Here is a 22,176-nt window from a genome sequence, read left to right on the forward strand (position 1 = left end):
CATTGATGATTAGTGGAAGCACTTGAATTATCTCTGCTTTTGATGAATCCATTCGTGGTGTTTGGAGAATATAGAGAAGTATGTCTCCTTTCGTTGCGACTTTCGGTGTAACGTAATTAAGTGCTTGTTCTGGAAAGTCAGTCTTGATTCCCTGTTTTTGTAGTAATGATTCGATGAGTTGTATTTCCATGAGTGTAAGTATCTTGTTGTTTGGAAGAGCGATTTTAGTTCTTAGGATGGTGTCCTGAATTTCCTCGAGTACGTCGTTTAGTGTATCCATATAAAGAAGTACAGTTATTGTGTCATATTCCTCTAATATAATTTTGTTCTCGATGTTTTGTTGTTTAATTAAATCGTTGACTGCTTGTGTAATATCTCCAATCCGTTCGTTTACCATCTTGTTTACTATGAATTGTTTGTTGTTTTGGTCTATTAGTCCGTTTATGGTCCTGTTGATTATGCGAAGGTCATCCGCATCCGGTGATCCAGCTAACCATTTCCAAGCTTTTCCGATGATATCCCAACGACGTTTCCTTCTTGAGTTGATTGGTTTAATCTGTCTTAAATTATTTACTAATATTCTTGATTTCTGAATTGCTAATTGGGCTATTGGTAGTGAGCTGTCTAATTGTCTTGTCAATTTGGACATCAGTAGTACATTATTTTCGATTAATGTTAGATTTATAGGGTGTATAATTTTATCGAATCCATTCTGAATTCTGCAATCCTTCAGTTTCGTCATGAGTACTGGGTCATTGTGTAAGTTTTTTATGGTCATGTCCTTGGTGTGTCCGTGTCTTGTCAGCATCAGAAGCAGTATGATTCTCTAGAATACGTATAATTAAGGATAGTTATATTTGGTATAGGCAAAAAGTAAATTTAAAACTTAATGTCGTGTTTTTAATCTATTTATTTTGTTTTTGTGCCTCTTAGTTCCTTTTCTATTTTTGAATGTTTTCTCTTGGACATTGTTGACATTGGTTTTAATTGCCCTTGCTTGGGTTTTTCTTCTTGTCATTTGTTTTACAAAAACTTCTTGCCCTTCATTTAGTATGGGCGGATCTTCTCTAGAATTATTGTTCTTGGTTTGTCTCTTTTGAGCTTTTAAAATGTTATTTTTTGTTTCCAAAAATATTTTTTGTGCTTGTTCTATTACATTAATTGGGTTTTGAATATTATTTTGGTTAAATATAATTTCGTTGGGTTTGAATTTCGTGGATGAGTGTACGCTGTCATTATATAATGAGACTGCTAATTTCACTATCGATTTTGTTTGCATTCCCGGAAACTTGTATTTATTGCTATTGAAAATTTCCACAATTGTGGAGTGTGTTCTCTCGACTTGTCCATTGCTTTCTGATGAAGATGCGAATTCTAATACTGTCCCGAAAGTACAGAGAAAAGTACTGAGTTGTATAGATCTAAAAGTTGTTTCGTGGTCTGTAACAATGGTTTTAGGTGCTCCAAATGAAGTGAAATATTTGCTTAAGGCCTTTTGTATATGTGGTAAGTTTTTTGATTTAATGTAAAACATTTGTAGATGTTTTGAGAATGAATCTACTAACGAAAGGAATTTAAAGTTATTTATGATAAATATATCCATGTGTACCCTATCAAGCGGTTTTTCGGTTACTGGTCGAGGTGAGATTTTTATATTATAAGGTTTCCTTTCATACTTGAATTGCAATGTTGACATGTGTTAATATGGTTACTAATTATTCTGCTCATTCTGGGGAAAAAGTGACTGCGTTTTAGCTGTGCTTCTACTTCTGTTATGCCTCTATGGGCCCTTTCATGTTCTTTTGCTATTAACATATTCTGTCTTTCTTCATTGGCTACGTCTTCTACTCTATTTTGAGTAAATACAAAGTGCCCTTTTTCCGAGAAGTTTTCTTTGAAGGAGTCTTGGATCTGTTGTATCAGGCTTTCTGGAGCCATAATTACTGTTTGCCTACCATCATGAAATTTTTTTAGAAAATTTGTAATCTCGTTGATATTGTAATTTGGTTGAACTATGGTAGTTCTTTTAAAATGAGGAAAGGGATTTTCTTGTAGTATGCTAGTGAAACTGGCTATTCTAAAGATCAACTGGTTTTTGAAATAATTAATCGGTCGGTCCGTGAAATGGATAAAGTGATCTCCAGAATCGTCAGCTGAATGAATTGTTTCTAAATCGTTACCTTCATCCATTGGTTGTATTTCCTCTCCTTCCGGTTGGTTTCCATTCGCCTCGTCTTTGTGGGCGTCTTCGTTTTCGTCATCCTCATTATCCTCGTTATCATTTTCATTTCCCCCCTGGATTTGTGCTTCGACATCTAAAATAGGAGAACTATTAACATCAATGACGTTGCAATCGATTTCATGTGGTTCCCTGCTGAGCGCGTCAGCTACCACGTTTGTTTTTCCTTCTTTATATTTGACCTCATAGTCAAAATTTTCCAGTTCAAGTCTCCATCTCAAAATCTTCGAATTTTTGAATGAAGACTTAATAAAAGTGAGTGGTTTATGGTCAGTTATTAGGAGAAACTTGTTCCCATAAAGGTAAGGTTTATATTTATCAATTGCCCACATGATGGCGTGTGCTTCCTTCTCTGTTGTCGAGTAGTTGGCTTCAGTTTTATTTAAGGTTCGACTTCCAAATGCGATTGGCCTTTCTATGCCATTTTGAATTTGAGATAGCACGGCTCCAAGTGCATAATTACTTGCATCCGTGGTCAAAACAAATGATAAATTAAAGTCTGGGTAAGCCAATATCTGGTCAGAGGCGATTATTTCCTTTAATACATTAAATGCTTTTATATAATCATTGTTAGACGCATCGACTTTCGCGTCTTTTTTTCAAATATCTTGTCATTGGTTTTGTAATTTTTGAGTAATCTGTTATAAATTTTCGGTAATAACCGGTAAGTCCTAGGAATTGCTTGATTTCCTTCGGTGACTTTGGTAAACTCCATTCTAAAATCTTCTTTATCTTGTCAGGGTTCGGTTTTATGCCATCGGGCGTTATAACATGCCCTAAAAATTCAGTTTCCCTCTTTAAAAACTCACACTTGTCAATCTGAATTTTTAAATTAAAGTCTGATAGCCTTTGGAGAATTTTTGAAAGATTTTCCATGTGATTTTCTAGGTTAAATCCTATGATGATAATATCATCTAGGTAGACGTAACAGATTTTTCCTATATAATCTCCTAGAATATTATTCATTGCACGCTGAAAGGTGGCAGGTGCATTCTTTAAGCCAAAGGGCATTCTGGTAAATTCAAAATGACCTAAAGCCGTTGAAAAAGCTGTTTTATTCCTGTGTTTGGGATCCATTTCTATCTGGTGGAATCCAGATTTTAGGTCCAATGTTGTAAAATATGCCGATTTCCCCAAGTTATCAAGAATTTCCTCGATTTGAGGGATTGGATATTTATCGTCCACTGTCTTTTCATTCAGCTTTCGGTAATCAATCACTACCCTTACTTTTCGAATTCCTGATGCGTCTTTTTTCTTGAGTACAACCCAAATTGGCGATGAATAAGGACTGCTTGAGTGTTGGATGATGCCATTTTCTAGCATTTCTTGTATTTGGTCCTCTATGTCCTTTTTTAAGTGATGAGGGTACCTGTAGCTTTTCGTATAGGTCGGTTCCTCATCTTTTGTAACAATTTTATGTTTGATTGCAGTTGTTGCTGATAACTTTTCATCAGTTTTCAGCAAAACGGCTTGATTGCGGAGGATAACATCAAGAAGGTTTTGTTTTTCAATTTGTGTTAAGTGATCAGTTCTAATGAGTTTTTCTATGTCACTTTTATTTAATCTTTCTGTCGTTTTTATCGGTATTGGGGTGAGCAACTCAAAGTTATTTATTTTAATGTCGACTGTCTGGCTCAGTTTAGGACGTTCCTTTGATGTGCTTAATATGCGTATTGTTGAGGTTTTACCGGAAGATTTGTAAAGGCCAGGTTCAATAACCATATTATTGGTTAATTTTGAAAATGTTGGAACGAACCAATCCCCATCTTTTGTTGTTTCTATTTCCAACGTATGGTTGAATATTTTATCTCTGATGAAGTATTTTTGAAACGGAATAGTTGCTTTGTTAATTATCAAATTTTCTTTAGCGAAATCAATTTTTGCTCCATTTCGAGCAAAAAATTCTGAACCCAATATTCCATCAAAATAGTTGTGAAATTTCAACTCGTAAAACATTTGTGGAGGGATATTTGCGTCTGAAAATTCTAATTGTCCTTTACGGTGTACTTGATGGTTACCTGTTATATTTTTAACAGAAGCATTTTTGACTTCAATTATGTCGGGTAAAACTCCTGGTCTGATAATATTTTTATTGGCTCCTGTGTCCAATAAAAGTTTTATCGATAAATTATTTTCAGTAATGAAATTCAAGTAGGGTAAATAATTTAAGTTTCCCTTCCTTGCATCTCTATTAAGCAAAAATTTATTGCTACTTCATCTTCTTCGCAATCGGACTGAGGTCTTTCGCTCTCTGAGTCTGATTGAATCTCATTATTGTTAATATTTTTCCTGTTCAATGTTAATCTACTGCGAATTGATGGGTCTACGTCCATTTTCTCGACGGGTGAATTCGTTGCGTTTTTGAATTTTTCGTTGATAGCAGTAGTTTTATTGATTGATTTATTTTCAGTTTTATGGGAAATTGCTTTGTTGGGTTTATTGTCATGTTTATGTTCCAGCCTTTCTGCTCTGCTGGCGGTGATCTGCTGTGATCGAAATTTACATAAAAATGCATAGGCGTCTTCGATATCTTTTGGCCTAGCTGCTTGTACATGGCCGAAGTAAGGATCACGAAGCCCTGCTATGAATGCCGCCAATGCGTCTTCATCAATAAAGCAGCATATAGCTTCCCAATGTTGTTGGTATATCGGAGTTTGTTTTGCCAGAATTTTGATACTCTGCACGAGTTCCTTCGTCCTCTGAAAGTATTTATGGATGCTTGTGTTATCAGACATCTTATCTTGCCATAGTTGGCATTTGTAGGTCGACAGCTCTTGCCTGTCTCCTATTGCGTTTGTGAGGATTTCAGACACCTCATCAAAATCTTGCGGGTTTCCCGCAAGACATAGTATGTCTTTAGCTTTACCCTCAATTTTGTTCTGTTGTGTACATTTTGAACTGTGTATCCGATACATGAGGATAAAATGCCTCTAATGTATTTCTCGCTGTTGACAGCCACGCTGAAAGCTGTCTTCTATTTCCATCGTATGTCGGTAGCGATTTAATGGGATCAGGTATTCTGAATAGGTTTTCAACATTATTTACTGGTGCTCTTGGTGGAGCGGGATTTATGTTTGCTGATTGCGCTGTAACAGCGTCTACTTTTTGGCTTAGCTCATGGAATTGTTGATCTTGGTTGTTTTGTTGGTCTGCAATATTTTGAATATTTGTCAAAATTTGTTGCAGTTGGGTGTTGAGTTGTTCCATTTTTAATTGATTATTATCTTCGTCGTTACTGACAAATAATTTGTCCAAAAGAGGAACGTTGGATTTTAATGGAATATGCGAATATTCCTCTGATGAATCTGTGTCACAACTCTCCTCAGAGTCTGACACTTTGGTTTGATTAAATAGTTTCTGTGCTCTTTTCAAAGCTGAACTATTGTAATTTTTTGAGACTTTCGGCATCCGCCTTTTGCAATAGTCTAATTAAAATGTTTTGAAATTCTGTGATTTTGTTTTCAAGGCGTCTATCTTGTAGTGCGCTTTGACTACTTAAAAGAGTCTATCTTGTAGTGCTCTTCTAAGGACGTAAGCAACGTTCAATTTAGTTGTTACGATTTCCTACCCGCCGAGTCTATCTTGTAGTGCTCGTTGGGGACGTAAGCACAATTTATTTGCTTATGCCTTCTTTTAAAAGCGATCGCAGCGTCTATCTGGTAGTGCGCTCGCGATGTGCGGATCAAGTGTAAGCAGAGAAGCAAGAAAAAGAGTACTTACGATTTTTCCTGGGCGTACAGCGTGGATGCTATCTTCTCCCGGGTTGTAGGTCCGAACTTCCAGCGTGGTGAAATGCGGCGGTGACCTCAAATCGTCCTCCCTTTGACTTCACGGGTGGAGATGGTTCCTGTCCTATCTTGTAGTAACGGGATTGCCGGATCACACTATGTGATATCTCACTGATCTCACAAGCACTGTTGTTCAATTCACTTAGACTGGAAGCCGACGGCTGCGCCAATTACGAGTCGATGGCCGTGATGGGAGTTTTAAAAAACTCTAAGGTCTTATTTTCTTCACTTTATTCACTCTAGATGTTTACACTTCTAACTACTAACTTCAACTGACTCGTCACGAGCCTGTTTCCAATACTTAATAACTAAAACTGCTACCGCTGCACTTCCGTCCGTATGGTGATTGATGTGGTCGAAGTCCCTGCGCGTGTCGTTGGAGTCAGCATTTTACTCCGGTGGCGTGGTCGATGCGACGCCGGTTAAGGTGCTGACGTCTGCTGCTTTGGTGGCTGGTCCGTATGTAACTGTAAGTTTGAACAACAAATGAAGTATTATAAAGAAAAATTGCTTTGTCCGCCATTACTGATATTTCTTTCGCGTACCCCTAGGGGTACGTGTACCCCAGGTTGAGAACCTGGGGTACACGATGACGTCATTCGACAGTTCAGGAAAGTTAATTTTGCGGATTTATATTTATTATCGATGAAGCCGCAAGTGGTTTTGGTTCTATTGCTGTTCGGAATTGACCCACTTTACTAGAAATGCGTTCATTATCACTAGCTCTGCCCATAATTCAAAAATTGGCGTATATGCCATAGGCATCAAATCGAGAAAAACGCATTTGAAAGTTTTTTGGCGGTACAACATATTTTGACTGTTCATGACAACTTTTTTATTGAGTATATCACCCTTCATATATGCTTGAACCTTGCCGTTGAGTTGAAACAGAGAAATCTGTAGAAAAATTCCATTCGCCACGTATTTTTAACAGAGTAGTCGTTTTTTCAATTATAAACGAAAGGTCAGTTAACAAAACGGTGTGCAATTTGGCTAATATCCATACGATGTGAATTATATCGTACTCGTTGGTGATGAAAATGGTTTTAAATTTAATGAAACAATACGGAAGCACAAGTGAGGATGAAAAGCACACTTTCGCAAGTTAGAAGAAACACAGTTCAGTGATAATACACTGGTTCATGAACATGCCACAGGTTCATATTGGATATTGGATATTAGCCAAATTCTCAATTATTTTGGATATTAGCCAAACTTGTTTCACGTTTACTGCCTTTCCAAATGCATTTTTTGACAATCGGCTTCCGTAGGGTGTTGTTTAGGGTGTGTACCATCACGAGAAACTGTTTTCTGGATTTTGGTAAAAATGGCATATTAGCCAATTTTTGAATTATGGGCAGCAGCTTCTCATACGCTTTCTTCTGGAATAGGTCAGAATCTTCGTGAGAACAAACCAAAATTCGGTTTATAATTTCAAATTCTAACACCTTGTAAACAAACTTCCCCCGACTGTCTAAAAAGTGAGGTTAGGCCGCTCCATTCAATTATCTATAGAGCAAACCTAGGACAGGACATGACAATTGGTTACCGTTACAAGGAACCAATTCCGAACAGATTCCGCGTTTTGTCTTAGGAGCAAACTATTCATTAAACTCGTTCAGTGTTACAGGCACTTAGCTTAAATCCAGGATAGTAAACGTAATTTGTATCTATCCTTCCCTAAAAATGGGACTATTAGTGATTTTTTGTAGCAGTACGACTGGTTGGTGAGACAAAAACAGATATGAAAGACTCTTCATTGCCCGCAGGGAGGGCAAATGAGAGGGCCGTTGTTCTGTGACAGAGAGCAATCAATAAACGTTCGTTACTAACACGTGTGGCCGAACATTTTGACATACGCCTAATTTGTTTCCGGAGAAAAAAATGCTAGGGATATGTATGAGAATAACCAGTTATATCCTTGTAATGCCTTGTTAAAACAAAATCGACCAATTAATTGTTACTGTTTTGAAGACTAACTCCTTGTCAAATACAAACTCGTATTACCTATTGTAAAGTTTGTTTGTTTAGAAGAAACATGTACAGAAAACAAAATCGAAATTTCTAAATACTTACTATGAGCACAATAGCTAACCAAATACTCGAATAGAAGTCGAACTCAAGCTAAAACAACTATGAAAGTTTATTTATATTGATTGTTTTTTGGAGAAATCGAAGAAACGCAGCTAAACTATGTGTAGAATCAAAAAGTTATACTATATACGACTACAATCAATTCACTAATATTTCAAATTCAACAAAACTCACTTTTACCGATATTGGTTACCGTTTAGGACTAGATAAGTAACGCTAGATCGTATAAAAAATCAAAAAGAAGAAAAAAAACAGAGAAACTCGAGGATACCGATTCTCCCGGAATGGCATATTTTATAGAGAAAAAAAAAAGAAATTCTAAGCAAAACCCAAACCCAAAGGTTCATTCCGACGAACTGTGTTATATAGAACAAATATCAGAATACTCTCTAGAAGTGCGTAGCCGAAAAAATAACACGCAGCATAATATAAGCCATCAAATATTACTTCAATAGCTGGCAAATTTCTAACTTCATAATATAGGTTCACAAGTTTCTAGCGCATGTTTTATATATATGAGAAAATAAAAAAACATTCGTATGGCTGCCTGAAAAATTAATAGTTATAGTAAGTTACTACTACTACTACCTTAGAAGCACAAATACATTCGCACACAAACACACACGCTAGATAGCCGATGATCTTTCTTGATTTCATGTTATATATGCATTTATAAGATTCCCATCGTTTGGAAGAGAATGTTGATTGCTAACAGGATAACAATTTACGAAAATGTCGGCATTCACGAAACAAGAACTTCTATTCCATGTGGATAATAATGTCAGTTCTACTGTCAAATTTCCTGGGTGTCTGATACTATTGTTGTCATCTTTGCCATCGCCTGCAAAACAGCTAGCAGAAAGGGAGGAATTAAAATTATAACAAAATAACATATCAAAAATGCGAACGTTCTTTTCGGCACAAGATGGTTAATGAAAAATTAAGAAGAAAACGGACATTTGCTTGATAAAGCTTCGACCACATGCGCATCATGTTCGTAAATCGAAACATAAAAACACACATACACAAGCCAATTCTCGCTAGTTAGCAAATAATTGAAGGATTCTACGGGGAAAAAGCTTCCCCATGTAATTCGTAGCCCTCATTAGCACGGACACTCAGAAATAATATGTTTAATCGGTACAGTAAATAAACACGCAACAAATACACAAAACACAGAACAACAAGAGAAAAACACAGTACATACGAACTAATGATAGCGAAAAAACACGAGCAACCGTGAATAAATAAAAACATTTTTGTTCATGAAAAATTTTAAAAAATTTCGTTGTTTCAACATTTCTATCCTTCGAAAGCCCCTAAAAACGTTTCTTTCTGGCTGTGAATCATGCTAGTGCTTTAAACTGGAGCTGGGCAAGTAAGGTAAGTAGTACAAATAAACAGGCAGAACTTCTTTTTCGTATTTCTGAGCAGCATATTTTCGTCATTTTGAGAACAATTCAGGATTTAGCTTGACTTGGGACATTTTTTTCAGTGTTTTTCATTCAGCAGCGTGTTTTCACTGTCGTGAGCGATACCAAATATAGCTTCTTAGTTTTTCCCTTTATTGGATTCAAGAAGTGTTTTCACCATTCCGCGCTTAAGGTCTGTCGAAAAATTCTGAGCTAATCTTTTTTTCTGGTTTTTTGGTATTCAGAGGTTCACATATGTAATGAAGTTGGTTTCATCAAGTTAACAATTTTGTGTCAATTTTCATTTTTTGCCTACCTTTTTTACAAAACTCTTTCGCTTGTTTGCAACTTGTTTGTTGGCAGTTTTTTTTTGCACTATGAATAGTTTCCTAGCAACAGTTTTTGAAAATTCTTCGAGAAAAAAGCATTTTGTTCTGGATATGTGACGAGTGTGTTAAGGTGATTCCACGAGTTTCCACGTTTCAAGGGTACTGTCGCGTCACTTGAAAGTCTTGTTTTCTCACTCGTTGGAAATCAAATGAGCAGTATCTCGGAGCTGAAAGATGAAATAGTAAAGAACAATAAACAAGTACCAAGCTTGCTGACAGAGTCAACACTGCAACTCCGTTGCTAGTAAAGTTTTGTGACCGTCCCTCGAAACGCTGCCGTGGGAAATTAGAGACTCCGAATAAACCGGTATGTGGTGTTAAAGCTGTTAATGACTTCATGCCGTTCTAGGCCGAACTTGCATGCGATGATCTGGAAACTTGTGACACTGTTAAAGCGGTCTCACTGGTCAAAAGAAGTATGGACCCTAAAACGCTAAACTTTGTTTCATTTAGAGTCGGTGTCCCGCTGAAATTAAAAAATGTAGCCCTGACCCCCAATACTTGGGCTCAAGAAATACTATTTAGAGAATTTGACAATGCCCAAACTAAGATCACAGTATGGTTACCTAAAAACAAACACGCTCAGAATCATACACCCATCGTAGGACGAAGCAACAATGAAGCTGCTGGATCTTCAATCAACACTCCAGCGGCTTCCACTACGCCAGCCCATTTTAGATCCCTAGAGCTGGTTTCCGATTCAGTTCAAACGCCTGTTCATCACAGTCGTCTCAGCCCGTCTGGCGACTTCAACCGTCGCAGTATTTCATGGCAGTCAAATATTATTTAGTTCAGTGAGCTTTAACCAATGTAGCAACCAAAAAAAGGACTGATCCTTACGCAACAATGATTTGTATGAACAAACAAATCTATCTATACATATAAAAATGCAGCCCTGTCTGTCTGTCTGTTCCATATAGGCTTGAAAACTACTGAACCGATCGGCGTGAAATTTTGTGTATAGGGGTTTTAGGGGCCGAGAAAGGTAACTAAGATAGTTTAAGACCCCTCCCTCTTCTGGAAAGGAGGGGTCCCATACAAATGAAACACAAATTCATGCACATCTCGAAAACTAACCAAGTAAATGAAACCAAATTTGGCATGTGGATGTTTTTAGAAGTAACAAATATGTCCATGTTGATTCGACACCCTTCCCTCTTCTGGAAGGGAGGGGTCTCATACAAATGAAACACAAATTTCTGCACATCTCGAGAACTAACCAAGTAAATAGAACCAAATTTGTTAGGTGGATGTTTTTAGGGGTAGCAAATATATCCATAATGGTTTGACACCCCTCCCTCTTCTACAAGAGAGGGGTCCCATACAAATGAAACACGAATTTCGCACAGCTCGAGAACCAATCAACCAAATACAACCAAATTTGGTATGTGAATGGTTTCAGAGGTAACAAGTATGTCCATAGTGGTTCGACTCCCCTCCCTCTTCTATGAGGGAGGGGTTCATGACAAAAGAAACACAAATTTCTGCTTATCTCGAGAACTAACCAACTAAATGGAACCAAATTTGGCAGGTGATTGTTTTTAGGGGTAAAAATATATCCATAATGGTTTGACACCCCTCTCTCTCCTATAAGGGAGGGGTCCCATACAAATGAAACTCAAATTTCGCACAGCTCGAGAATCAATCAAGTGAATATAACCAAATTTGGCAGGTGAATGTTTTTAGGTGTAACAAACATGTCCATAATGTTCCGACACCCTTCCTTCTTCTGGCATGTCTCCAAATACCATTTCGAATTCAAGATGGCGGCTTCCCGTTTCTGAAAAATAGCGGCAAATGACCAAATACCACCCAATATGGGTATTTCCGGGATTGTTATGATGCACTGAAGCCACAAATCGACCTCAGACAACATTTTGAATTGTAAGATGGCGACTCCCGGTGTCTGGAAAACAGCCGAAAATGACCAAATACCACCCAATATGAGTGTTCCTTTAACCAGATTGACGCTCAGAGGCCAGAAATTGTTTACAAATGCCATTTTTAAATCCAAGATGGTGACTTCCGGTTTCTGAAAAACAGCCGAAAACGACCAAGTACCACCCAATATGGGTATTTCCGGGATTGTTATGGGGCACTGAAGCCACAAATCGACCTATCAACCTCAGACAACATTTTGAATTGTAAGAAGGCGACTTCCGCTGTCTGGAAAACAGCCGAAAATGACCAAATACCACCCAATATAATCGTTTCTTTAACCAGATTGACGCTCAGAGGCCAAAAGTTGTCTCCTAATGCCATTTTGAAATCCAAGATGGCGACTTACGGTTTCTGAAAAACAGTGTCAAATGACCAAATACCACCCAATATGGGTATTTCCGGGATTGTTATGATGCACTGAAGCCACAAATCGACCTGTCAACCTCAGACAACATTTTGAATTGTAAGATGGCGACTTCCGGTGTCTGGAAAACAGCTGAAAATGACCAAATACCACAAAATATGAGTGTTTCTTCAACCAGATTGACGCTCTGAGGCCAGAAATTGTTTACAAATGCCATTTTGAAATCCAAGATGGCGACCTCCAGCTTCTGAAAAACAGCCGAAAATGACCAAATACCACTCAATATGGGTATTTCCGGGATTGTTATGATGCACTTAAGCCACAAATTGACCTCAAACAACATTTCGAATTGTAAGATGGCGACTTCCGGTGTCTGGAAAACAGCCGAAAATGACCAAATACCACCCAATATAAGTGTTTCTTCAAACAGATTGACGCTCAGAGGCCAAAAGTTGTCTCTTTATGCCATTTTGAAATCCAAGATGGCGACTTACGGTTTCTGAAAAACAGTGTCAAATGACCAAATACCACCCAATAGGAGTGTTCCTTTAACCAGATTGACGCTTAGAGGCCAGAAATTGTTTACAAATGCCATTTTTAAATCCAAGATGGCGACTTCCGGTTTCTGAAAAACAGCCGAAAATGACCAAATACCACCCAATATGGGTATTTCCGGGATTATTATGAGGCACTGAAGCCACAAATCGACCTGTCAACCTCAGACAGCATTTTGAATTGTTAGAAGCCGACTTCCGGTGTCTGGAAAACAGCCGAAAATGACCAAATACCACCCAATATAAGTGTTTCTTGAACCAGATTGACGCTCAGAGGCCAAAAGTTGTCTCCTAATGCCATTTTGAAATCCAAGATGGCGACTTACGGTTTCTGAAAAACAGTGTCAAATGACCAAATACCCAATATGGGTATTTCCGGGATTGTTATGATGCACTGAAGCCACACATCGACCTCAGACAACATTTCGAATTGTAAGATGACGACTTCCGGTGTCCGGAAAACAGCCTAAAGTGACCAAATACCATTCAATACGAGTATCTCTGGAACGAGAATGAAGCTGAAAATTTACCTCAGACACCATTATGAATTGAAAGATGGCAACTTCCGGTTCCTAAAAAACAGCCAAAATGGCCGATTTCTATACAATATGAGTATCTTCGGAACCAGAATTATACACAGTAGCCAGAATCGACCACAGACACCATTTTGAATTCGAAGATGGTGACATCCGGTTTCTGGAAAACAGCCGAAAATAACTAAATCAGAATGACGCTCAGGGGCCAGAAATTGTCTCCAAATACCATTTTTAAATCCAAGATGGCGACTTACGGTTCCTGAAAAATAGCCAAAGGACCAAATATCACCCAATATGAGTGTTGTGAACGCCCCTCGTCAGTGAGCGCACCTTGAAACCTACATGCCGACTGATAACGACAGATCTGTCATTTGTTGCTGAATTGAGGGAAGCAGATCGAACCTAACGATAAAAACTTCCTTTTGCTTGGAGATCGCCGAGGAGTGCGCACGCGTGAAATTATATATCTGTACGACTTTAAGCCAAACGTGTTAATTGTGCATTTGTTAACCTTGAAATCGTAGAGTAAGCTAAACTGAAACTTGATCTAAATTTAAATTAAATTGGAAATTTGTTTGTAGGTAAAATTAGTTATTAAATTAAACCATTGTATTCCGAGTAAAGCGAGCCAGAAAGTTACAAAACGTAAGCTTAATTAAAACTTAATATTATATCCTATACTATATCCTGATAATTTGCAGGAAACTTTAACTTGGATAATAAACCAGTTGTAAAATTTCGGAACTCGCTTTCTTTACGTTGCAAAGGCAACATCTTAAAGTTTCGTTTTTACCCGGATCAAGTGAAGCGCCTACAATGCCGCGGCTGTCGGATGCCGAAGATGATAGCATCGAACAAAGCTGCCCGCTCTGTAGGTTTCCAGACAATAGCCAGATGGTCAGCTGTGACGAGTGCCAACAGTGGTACCATTTCTCCTGTGTTGGTGTGACCGAAGCTATTGCCGACCACGACTGGAGCTGCCAGGATTGCCTACATGCCAGATTTCCTGCTCCAGTGTCGCAAGCCGTCACGCAATCACCAGAACATTTGTCTCTCGTTAATTCATTCGCACGATCAGTTGCCTCGGTTTTACCTCCAGTTCCAGAAGAACAAATCATGTCTGGTAATGAGTTCCCTATAAGCCAATCTTTTGTTTCGCCGGTCGCTCTGGCGTCAACAATTAGCGCAGAATATTCCGTAGCGGCCAATCAAAGCTTTGTGAATTCTATTCCGCATACTGTGCCTATTATGACAACTGCACCGTCGGTACCAGCACGATCGAATCTCATTTCTCAATTACCTATGGAACTGAGACTCCGCTACCTCGAAGAGGAACAAATCCTTGAGAGGAAACATCTGATGCAACGATACCGTCTACTAATAGATACGCCTACAGTGTTACATCCAAACTCGACAATCCCAGTGCCTAGATTCCCTTGTAGCTCAGAGCCGATTATTCGACCTTGCACATCTTCAGGTTCTCAACAACGGCCTCCGGCCAGTTTACCAACCGCCCCAGTGTTTTGTAACCCGCAGTCCCAATCTTCGCCGGTGTGTGACTTTCGAAATTCAAGCAGGCCGGTTGGATCCAGTGCTGGCCCACAGTGTTTCCCTTCGCTAGTGTCGTCTCGTGCAAACGTTCCATACACGCGTCCGCTTGACCCGTCGCTTGCTACTAATGTTGGGAATGAATCCACTTTACTTAATAGAAGCCAGATAGCTGCTCGTCAAGCCGTCTCAAAGGACCTCCCGGAATATAACGGCGACCCAGAACAGTGGCCGTTATTTATTGCTGCTTTCGAAAGTACGACGCGTCTCTGTGGCTATACGATAGAAGAAAATATGATGCGGCTGCAAAAATGCCTCAAGGGCAAGGCATTGGACGCAGTCAGATGTCAGTTGTTGTATCCGAGAAATCTGGAAAGTGTGTTAGCGACGCTAAAAATGCTTTTCGGTCGACCAGAGGTTATAGTTCATTCTCTTATCCAGAAGGTCCAGTTATTGCCTGCACCGAGAGCAGATAAACTCTGTACTTTAGTTGACTTCGCAATTGCCGTTAGGAATATGGTAGCAACACTTCAGAATTGCAACCTGGAAGAACACCTTTGTAACATTTCTCTCATGCAAAGTCTCGTAGACCGATTACCACCCATGATTCGGCTTAACTGGGCAACACATCGCCAAGGTTTACGCCAAGCTTCCCTTGCCGAATTTAGTGCATGGCTCTACACGCTTGCTGAGGCAGCAAGTACGGTAACTATTCCACAAGGTCAAAATGTTGCTGACAAATCTAGAAAGACGCGAAAGGAAGACGGTTTTTTGAACGCACACATTGAGTCGACTTACCAGCGAAATACATTTACGGGAGGTCCCAGTTTTAGTGGATGTTCCGTTTGTCGAGGAAAATGCGATGCGGTGGAAAATTGCAAGCAGTTTCTGGTACTCGATCATCCATCTCGATGGAATGCGCTCCGCGAACATAAGTTGTGCCGCTGCTGCCTTGGTAAGCACCAGGGCCCGTGTAAATCCGCTAAAGTATGCGGTAAAAAAGGATGTACGTTTAAGCATCATCGGTTGCTGCACAACGATGCAAAGGATAAGCACTCCTTCAATCCCACTTCCACTGAATCGGGTCGGAGGCAGCAATCTAGTGGTGACAGTAAGCATGACGCCACCGAGTATGTTTGCAACACTCACAGAAGCAACTGCAATTCGGTCCTGTTTCAGTACGTTCCGGTGACGCTTTATAATAAAGACATACATATTGATACGTTCGCCTTTCTCGATTGTGGATCATCGTTGACGCTACTAGAAGAAGGACTGGCTTCAGAGTTGTGTCTAGAGGGAGAAAAGCGTCCGCTTTGCTTACGTTGGACCGCAGACACCTGCCGTTATGAAAATTCGGCCAAGAGGGTCTCGCTTGATATTTCTAAAATAGGAAACGGTAACATAAAGCATCGACTGACTGATGTTTACACCGTGAAGGAGCTAAAGCTTCCTTTCCAGTCTCTATCGTTTGCAACGTTAGCCTCGCAGCATGCACATCTGCAAGGAATACCTGTTGAATCGTATGAAAACATTCAACCACGTATCCTTATCGGCATGAACAATATACGCGTAGTGAATCCATTGAAATGTCGTGAAGGTGCAGTACACGAGCCTGTAGCAGCCAAGACGCGATTAGGATGGATGGTGTACGGAATGTGCTCCACGGGAAATAAATCGTCTTCAAACATTGCACCACACAGTTTTCATATGTGTCATCATTCAACCGAAAATGATGCCGAATTAAATTCCATGGTTAAGGCTCACTTCGCTCTTGAAAATTTGGGAATTTACAAACCAGAAAAGATGTTACTGTCTACAGAGGATGCACGTTCAACCGAGCTTATGCGATCAGTGACAAGATTCGAGAATGGAAGGTATCGAACAGGGCTACTGTGGAAATTCGACGATATTCGATTTCCCGACAGCAGACCGATGGCACTACGCCGACATAAATGTTTGATGCAGAGGATGGGACGCGATTCAAGCTTAGCTGACACACTCAAAGCGAAGATGGGCGAATATATTCAAAAGGGTTACGTTCGCAAGCTTTCACAAATGGAACTGCAACAGTCTGGGGATCGCATATGGTACTTGCCAATTTTTCCCGTGTTCAATCCGAACAAGCCGAATAAGGTCAGGATCGTCTGGGATGCGGCGGCAGCTGTGGCAGGAGTCTCACTCAATGCCGTTCTCATGAAAGGGCCCGATCTTCTAACAGCATTACCGGTTGTATTGTACAGATTTCGGGAGCGACCGATTGCAGTGTCTGGAGATATCGCTGAGATGTTTTTACGTGTAGCGATGAATGAACGAGATCAACACTGCCAGCGAATTATCTGGTGCGATGAGGAGGATATGCCTGCCGAATACGTGGTAACGGTAATGACGTTTGGCGCCAAATGCTCACCGAGCTGCGCCCAATTTATAATCAACGAGAATGCGGCACGTTTTGCAGAACGCCTTCCCAAAGCAGTTGAAGTCATCAAGAACGGTCATTACGTTGACGATATGTTAGTCAGCGTCGACACAAAAGAAGAGGCAATAAAGCTAGCGAAGGATATCCAGTACATCCACCTACAGGGCGGCTTCACAATGAGAAACTGGATCTCAAATTCAACATCCGTCATGCAAGCACTGGGTGAAACTGGAAAGGTCGAGAAAAGCCTGAGTATAAACGATGAAACGGTACTTGAAAAAGTCCTCGGAATGTGGTGGGACACTAAGACGGATACATTCCGCTTCAAGCTCTCCACTGAACGTAATCAAAACATTTTGTCTGCTAACAAAAACCCCACCAAACGCGATGTATTGCGCGTGCTAATGTCAGTCTACGACCCCCTCGGACTGATAGCACACTACATGATTTATCTGAAACTGCTGTTCCAGGAAATATGGAGGGCGGGAACTTCATGGGATGACGAAATTGGCGACAAACAGTTAGTAAAGTGGCGGAATTGGCTGCAGCTTTTGGTGAAGGTTGAATCCGTGCGAATTCCTCGTTGCTACCATGTGTCTCCTTCGGTTAATGAGCAACGTACAATCGAGTTGCATACGTTTGTAGATGCCAGCGAACTCGGTTACGCAGCAGTTTGTTATTTGCGGTTCGTTGAGGGAGATGAAATTTGTTGTTCGTTAGTCGGTTCGAAATGCAGAGTAGCACCTATTAAATTTGTATCCATCCCTCGGCTTGAACTCGAAGCGGCGAAAATTGGTGCCCGTTTAGCAAAAACCGTTATGGATGGACATACGATTAAGATTGATAGACGTTTTTTTTGGACAGATGCTCGTGACGTAATGTGCTGGCTAAAATCAGATCACCGAAAATATTCCCAGTTCGTTGCCTTTCGTGTTGGGGAGATTTTAGAAATCACAGATGTTGAAGAGTGGAAATGGATTCGTGGGAAACTAAATGTTGCCGATGAAGGCACAAAATGGGATGGCCTACCAAGCTTTGAAATTAACTGCCGATGGTTTGCGGGACCCCCTTTCTTATCGAAACCGAGATCGGAATGGCCAGAGGCATCGATCAACGAAGACACAAACGAAGAGCTCAGACAAAGCGTGCTGCATCATCACGTCCAGGTGCCCGGAGGAATCTTGTGTCCACAGAACTACTCCGATTGGGGCCATTTACTACGACTTACCGCTCTGACGCAACGTTTTCCTGCCAATATCAAACGAAAACGGAAAGGTGAGTTCTTGCTGCGAGAACCGCTAACAAGCCAAGAACTGCTTGCAGCGAGTAATTTTCTATATAAGCGCGCTCAATGGGAATGCTACCAAGAGGAAATGTCATTGCTTTCTGCGGGTAAGCTAAATTTTCCGAAAACCAGCTACTTACGAAAACTTAGCCCGTTTCTCGACGACGCTGGAGTAATGCGTATACAAGGCCGCATTGATATTTGTGATTTTGCTGACGAGAAAACACAATTTCCGATTGTGCTACCGAGACGTCATCCTCTTACAAAACTAGTGCTTCAAGATCTCCATGAGAGGTATCACCATCAATGCAATGAAACATTCGTAAATGAGGCGCGGAGGAAATTCGAAATTCCAAGAGTGCGTGTGGAATGCGATAGAGTTCGTAGAGAGTGTATCCGTTGTAAAATCCGTCGTGCTAAACCTGACCCTCCCAAAATGGCAAACCTACCGAAAGAGCGGTTAGCGGCCTTTGTTAGGCCGTTTTCTTACATAGGAGTAGACTATTTTGGCCCGTACCAAGTCGTCATTGGGCGACGTACTGAGAAGCGTTATGGTGTACTGGTTACTTGCTTAACAACACGTGGAATTCACATCGAGATAGCCCATACCCTCTCCACAGATTCGTGCATAATGGCTCTCCGTAATTGTTTTTCTAGGCGAGGAACTCCTCTGAAAATAATAAGCGATCGAGGTACCAATTTGGTGGGGGCGTCGAGAGAGCTCGAAGCGGCTTTGGCACAAGTCGACAGCGACAAAGTTGTTCGCGAGTTCACTACAACGTCTACTTCATGGATCTTCAACCCCCCGGCATCCCCGCATATGGGCGGCATATGGGAGAGGATGATACAGACGGTTAAAAAGATCCTAGAAGAAATTAAACCGAAACGCTTGCTATCCGATGAAGTTCTTAGGAACCTTATGGCAGAAATCGAGAACATCGTGAATAGCAGACCCTTGACCCATGTTCCCGTTGACGGTGAATCGTCTCCCGCTCTAACACCGAACCATTTTTTGGTTGGATCATCGAACGGTTCTAAACCTTTGGTGCCGTACGACGATAGCGGTTTGGCTTTGCAGCACTCGTGGAAAACATCGCAAATACTGGCAAACTATTTTTGGAAGCGCTGGGTGCACGAATATACTCCCATAATTACACGCCGGGGAAAGTGGTTTAGCGCGGTAAAACCTATTGCTGTTGGAGACATTGTCATCGTCGTCGACCCCAACTTCCCGAGGAACTGCTGGCCCAAAGGAAGGATTGTCGCAGTGAAGGTTTCGAAAGACGGTCAAGTACGCTCTGCAACGGTTCAGACCGCGGCTGGGATCTACGAGAGACCTGCGGTGAAATTGGCGGTGCTGGACATCGGGGCAAACAGGAGTATGCTGGACCAGGGTCCAACTACTGGGGGGGACTGTTGTGAACGCCCCTCGTCAGTGAGCGCACCTTGAAACCTACATGCCGACTGATAACGACAGATCTGTCATTTGTTGCTGAATTGAGGGAAGCAGATCGAACCTAACGATAAAAACTTCCTTTTGCTTGGAGATCGCCGAGGAGTGCGCACGCGTGAAATTATATATCTGTACGACTTTAAGCCAAACGTGTTAATTGTGCATTTGTTAACCTTGAAATCGTAGAGTAAGCTAAACTGAAACTTGATCTAAATTTAAATTAAATTGGAAATTTGTTTGTAGGTAAAATTAGTTATTAAATTAAACCATTGTATTCCGAGTAAAGCGAGCCAGAAAGTTACAAAACGTAAGCTTAATTAAAACTTAATATTATATCCTATACTATATCCTGATAATTTGCAGGAAACTTTAACTTGGATAATAAACCAGTTGTAAAATTTCGGAACTCGCTTTCTTTACGTTGCAAAGGCAACAATGAGTATCACCGGATCCAGAATGATGCAAGGAGCTAGAATATGGACTTTAGACAACAGTTTGAATTGAAAAATGGCAACTTCTGGGAAACAGCCCAAAATAACCGAATACTACTACATATGGAAATGATGTAGAGAAGCATTGACCCTGGACACCATTTTGAATTAGAAGATGACCACTTTCAGTTTCTGGAAAACAACGAAAATAACTGAAATGCACCCAATAAATATCCGGAATAGAGGTCATGTACAAAAACCAAAAGTCGAGGATGTTGTCATTCCGATAAAACCAATCATTTTTAAACAATATAATCCAATCGCAAGGAATCAATGAATTTGAAATGTTTAAAATTATTAAATTAAGCACTAAAATAGGCGGGACGAAGTTTGCCGGGTCAGCTAGTAAATAGATAAATCGCAGAGGCTTTTTTTTATCCCGACCAGGGTTTGTAAAAAGACAGTATGGCGACACTATACTGACAACAGCTCTGTCTTTTTACTCTAACAGCCTTATGAATATGTTATTCATGAGAGCTCACATACAGCTGAAGCTTACACAAGGCAACGAAACTATTTTGTGTTGCACACGGCAGCTCATTCTAGGCTGTCATCAGCGACAGCTTGGAAGAACCAACAGACATAAGGAGATGAAAAATAACAGCCTGTTTGGCATTGCATGTGTGTGCTATCGTCAGTGCCTGTCGGGTTATGTACCGAATGTACGGGAAGCAGGGAGAGCTGCATAATACAATGAGAGTCGAATTAGTTGAAAACTTGCTGTCATGGATATACAGTCATTTTCATAAGCATGATCCCAACGTCACTCGCTCTGAGAATAGCTTTACCTCCGGATGCTTGCTGGGAACCTTCTGCACAGCTTGCCTTAGACAATTGAACGCGGTTCTCAATGAAAAAGCGATCATTTGCTAGACCTCTGCTTCAGGAGCGACGAGCTGTGTACAAAGTGTAGTGTTATGCGGGCCCCATGTTCGTTAGTCAAAGATTGTAGACATCACCCACGATTGCTATTATCAATGCAGTACGACAGTGGAAGTGTTTTCGTTGATGCCACGGTGCCGCCAACCTTCTCTTCACCTCGCGGCTCGTCTCGTTGTCGTCGACACCCGCAGAACTACCACGCTCTCTGCCAGTCACCATGTACTTCGTTTTGGCAGTGTTTATGATGAGTCCAATTCTCGCAGCTTCACTTCTGAGAGTCGTAAAGGCCTCATCAGCAGCTCTACGGTTAACACCCGCGATATTAATATCGTTCGCGAAGCCCAGTATGCCACTCCTCCGCACACCTGCTATTCGTATTGCACCTTCAAAAGCTATGTTGAACAGCAAGTTCGAGAGCCCGTCCCCTCGCTTTAGTCAATCTAACGTTACAAACCCGTCCGTAAATTCGCCCGCTTAATTAGTTTTGTTTGAAAACCATATTCAAGCATTATTTGCTACAGCTCGTTGCGTTTCACTGTATCGTACGCCGCCGTAGTATATAAACACATAATGGGTCTGCAAGTTGTGTTCTCGAAACATGTCGAAGATCTATCTCAAGGTGATTGTAGATCGTCCCGCTCGAGAACCGCATTGGTATTCTCCGACAAAGGCTTCCTGCTACGGCATCAGGAACAGGATATGGGAGAGAATTTTATAAGCGGAATTAAGGAGGGTTATGCCTCGATAATTATTACAGTCGAGTCTATGTCCCTTCTTGTAGATA

At 40.7% G+C, this 22,176-nt stretch overlaps 1 protein-coding gene across 1 annotated transcript; it reads left to right on the forward strand.

The window, feature by feature from the left end:
• Positions 1-14,133: 14,133 nt before the first annotated feature.
• Positions 14,134-20,491, forward strand: LOC129716748 (uncharacterized). The gene is made up of 2 exons (XM_055666588.1): positions 14,134-20,326; positions 20,383-20,491. Exon 1 carries the CDS (start codon positions 14,134-14,136, stop codon positions 20,014-20,016), a length of 5,883 nt encoding a protein of 1,960 aa, XP_055522563.1. The 3' UTR covers positions 20,017-20,326; positions 20,383-20,491.
• The last annotated feature ends 1,685 nt before the right edge of the window (positions 20,492-22,176 follow it).

The sequence above is a fragment of the Wyeomyia smithii genome, chromosome 1, assembly GCF_029784165.1.
Source record: "Wyeomyia smithii strain HCP4-BCI-WySm-NY-G18 chromosome 1, ASM2978416v1, whole genome shotgun sequence".
Lineage (NCBI taxonomy): Eukaryota > Metazoa > Arthropoda > Insecta > Diptera > Culicidae > Wyeomyia > Wyeomyia smithii.

What these genes read in the sequence shown, in the direction of transcription:
- LOC129716748 (XM_055666588.1), top strand. Translation starts at nt 14,134, where the DNA reads ATGCCGCGGCTGTCGGATGCCGAAGATGATAGCATCGAACAAAGCTGC.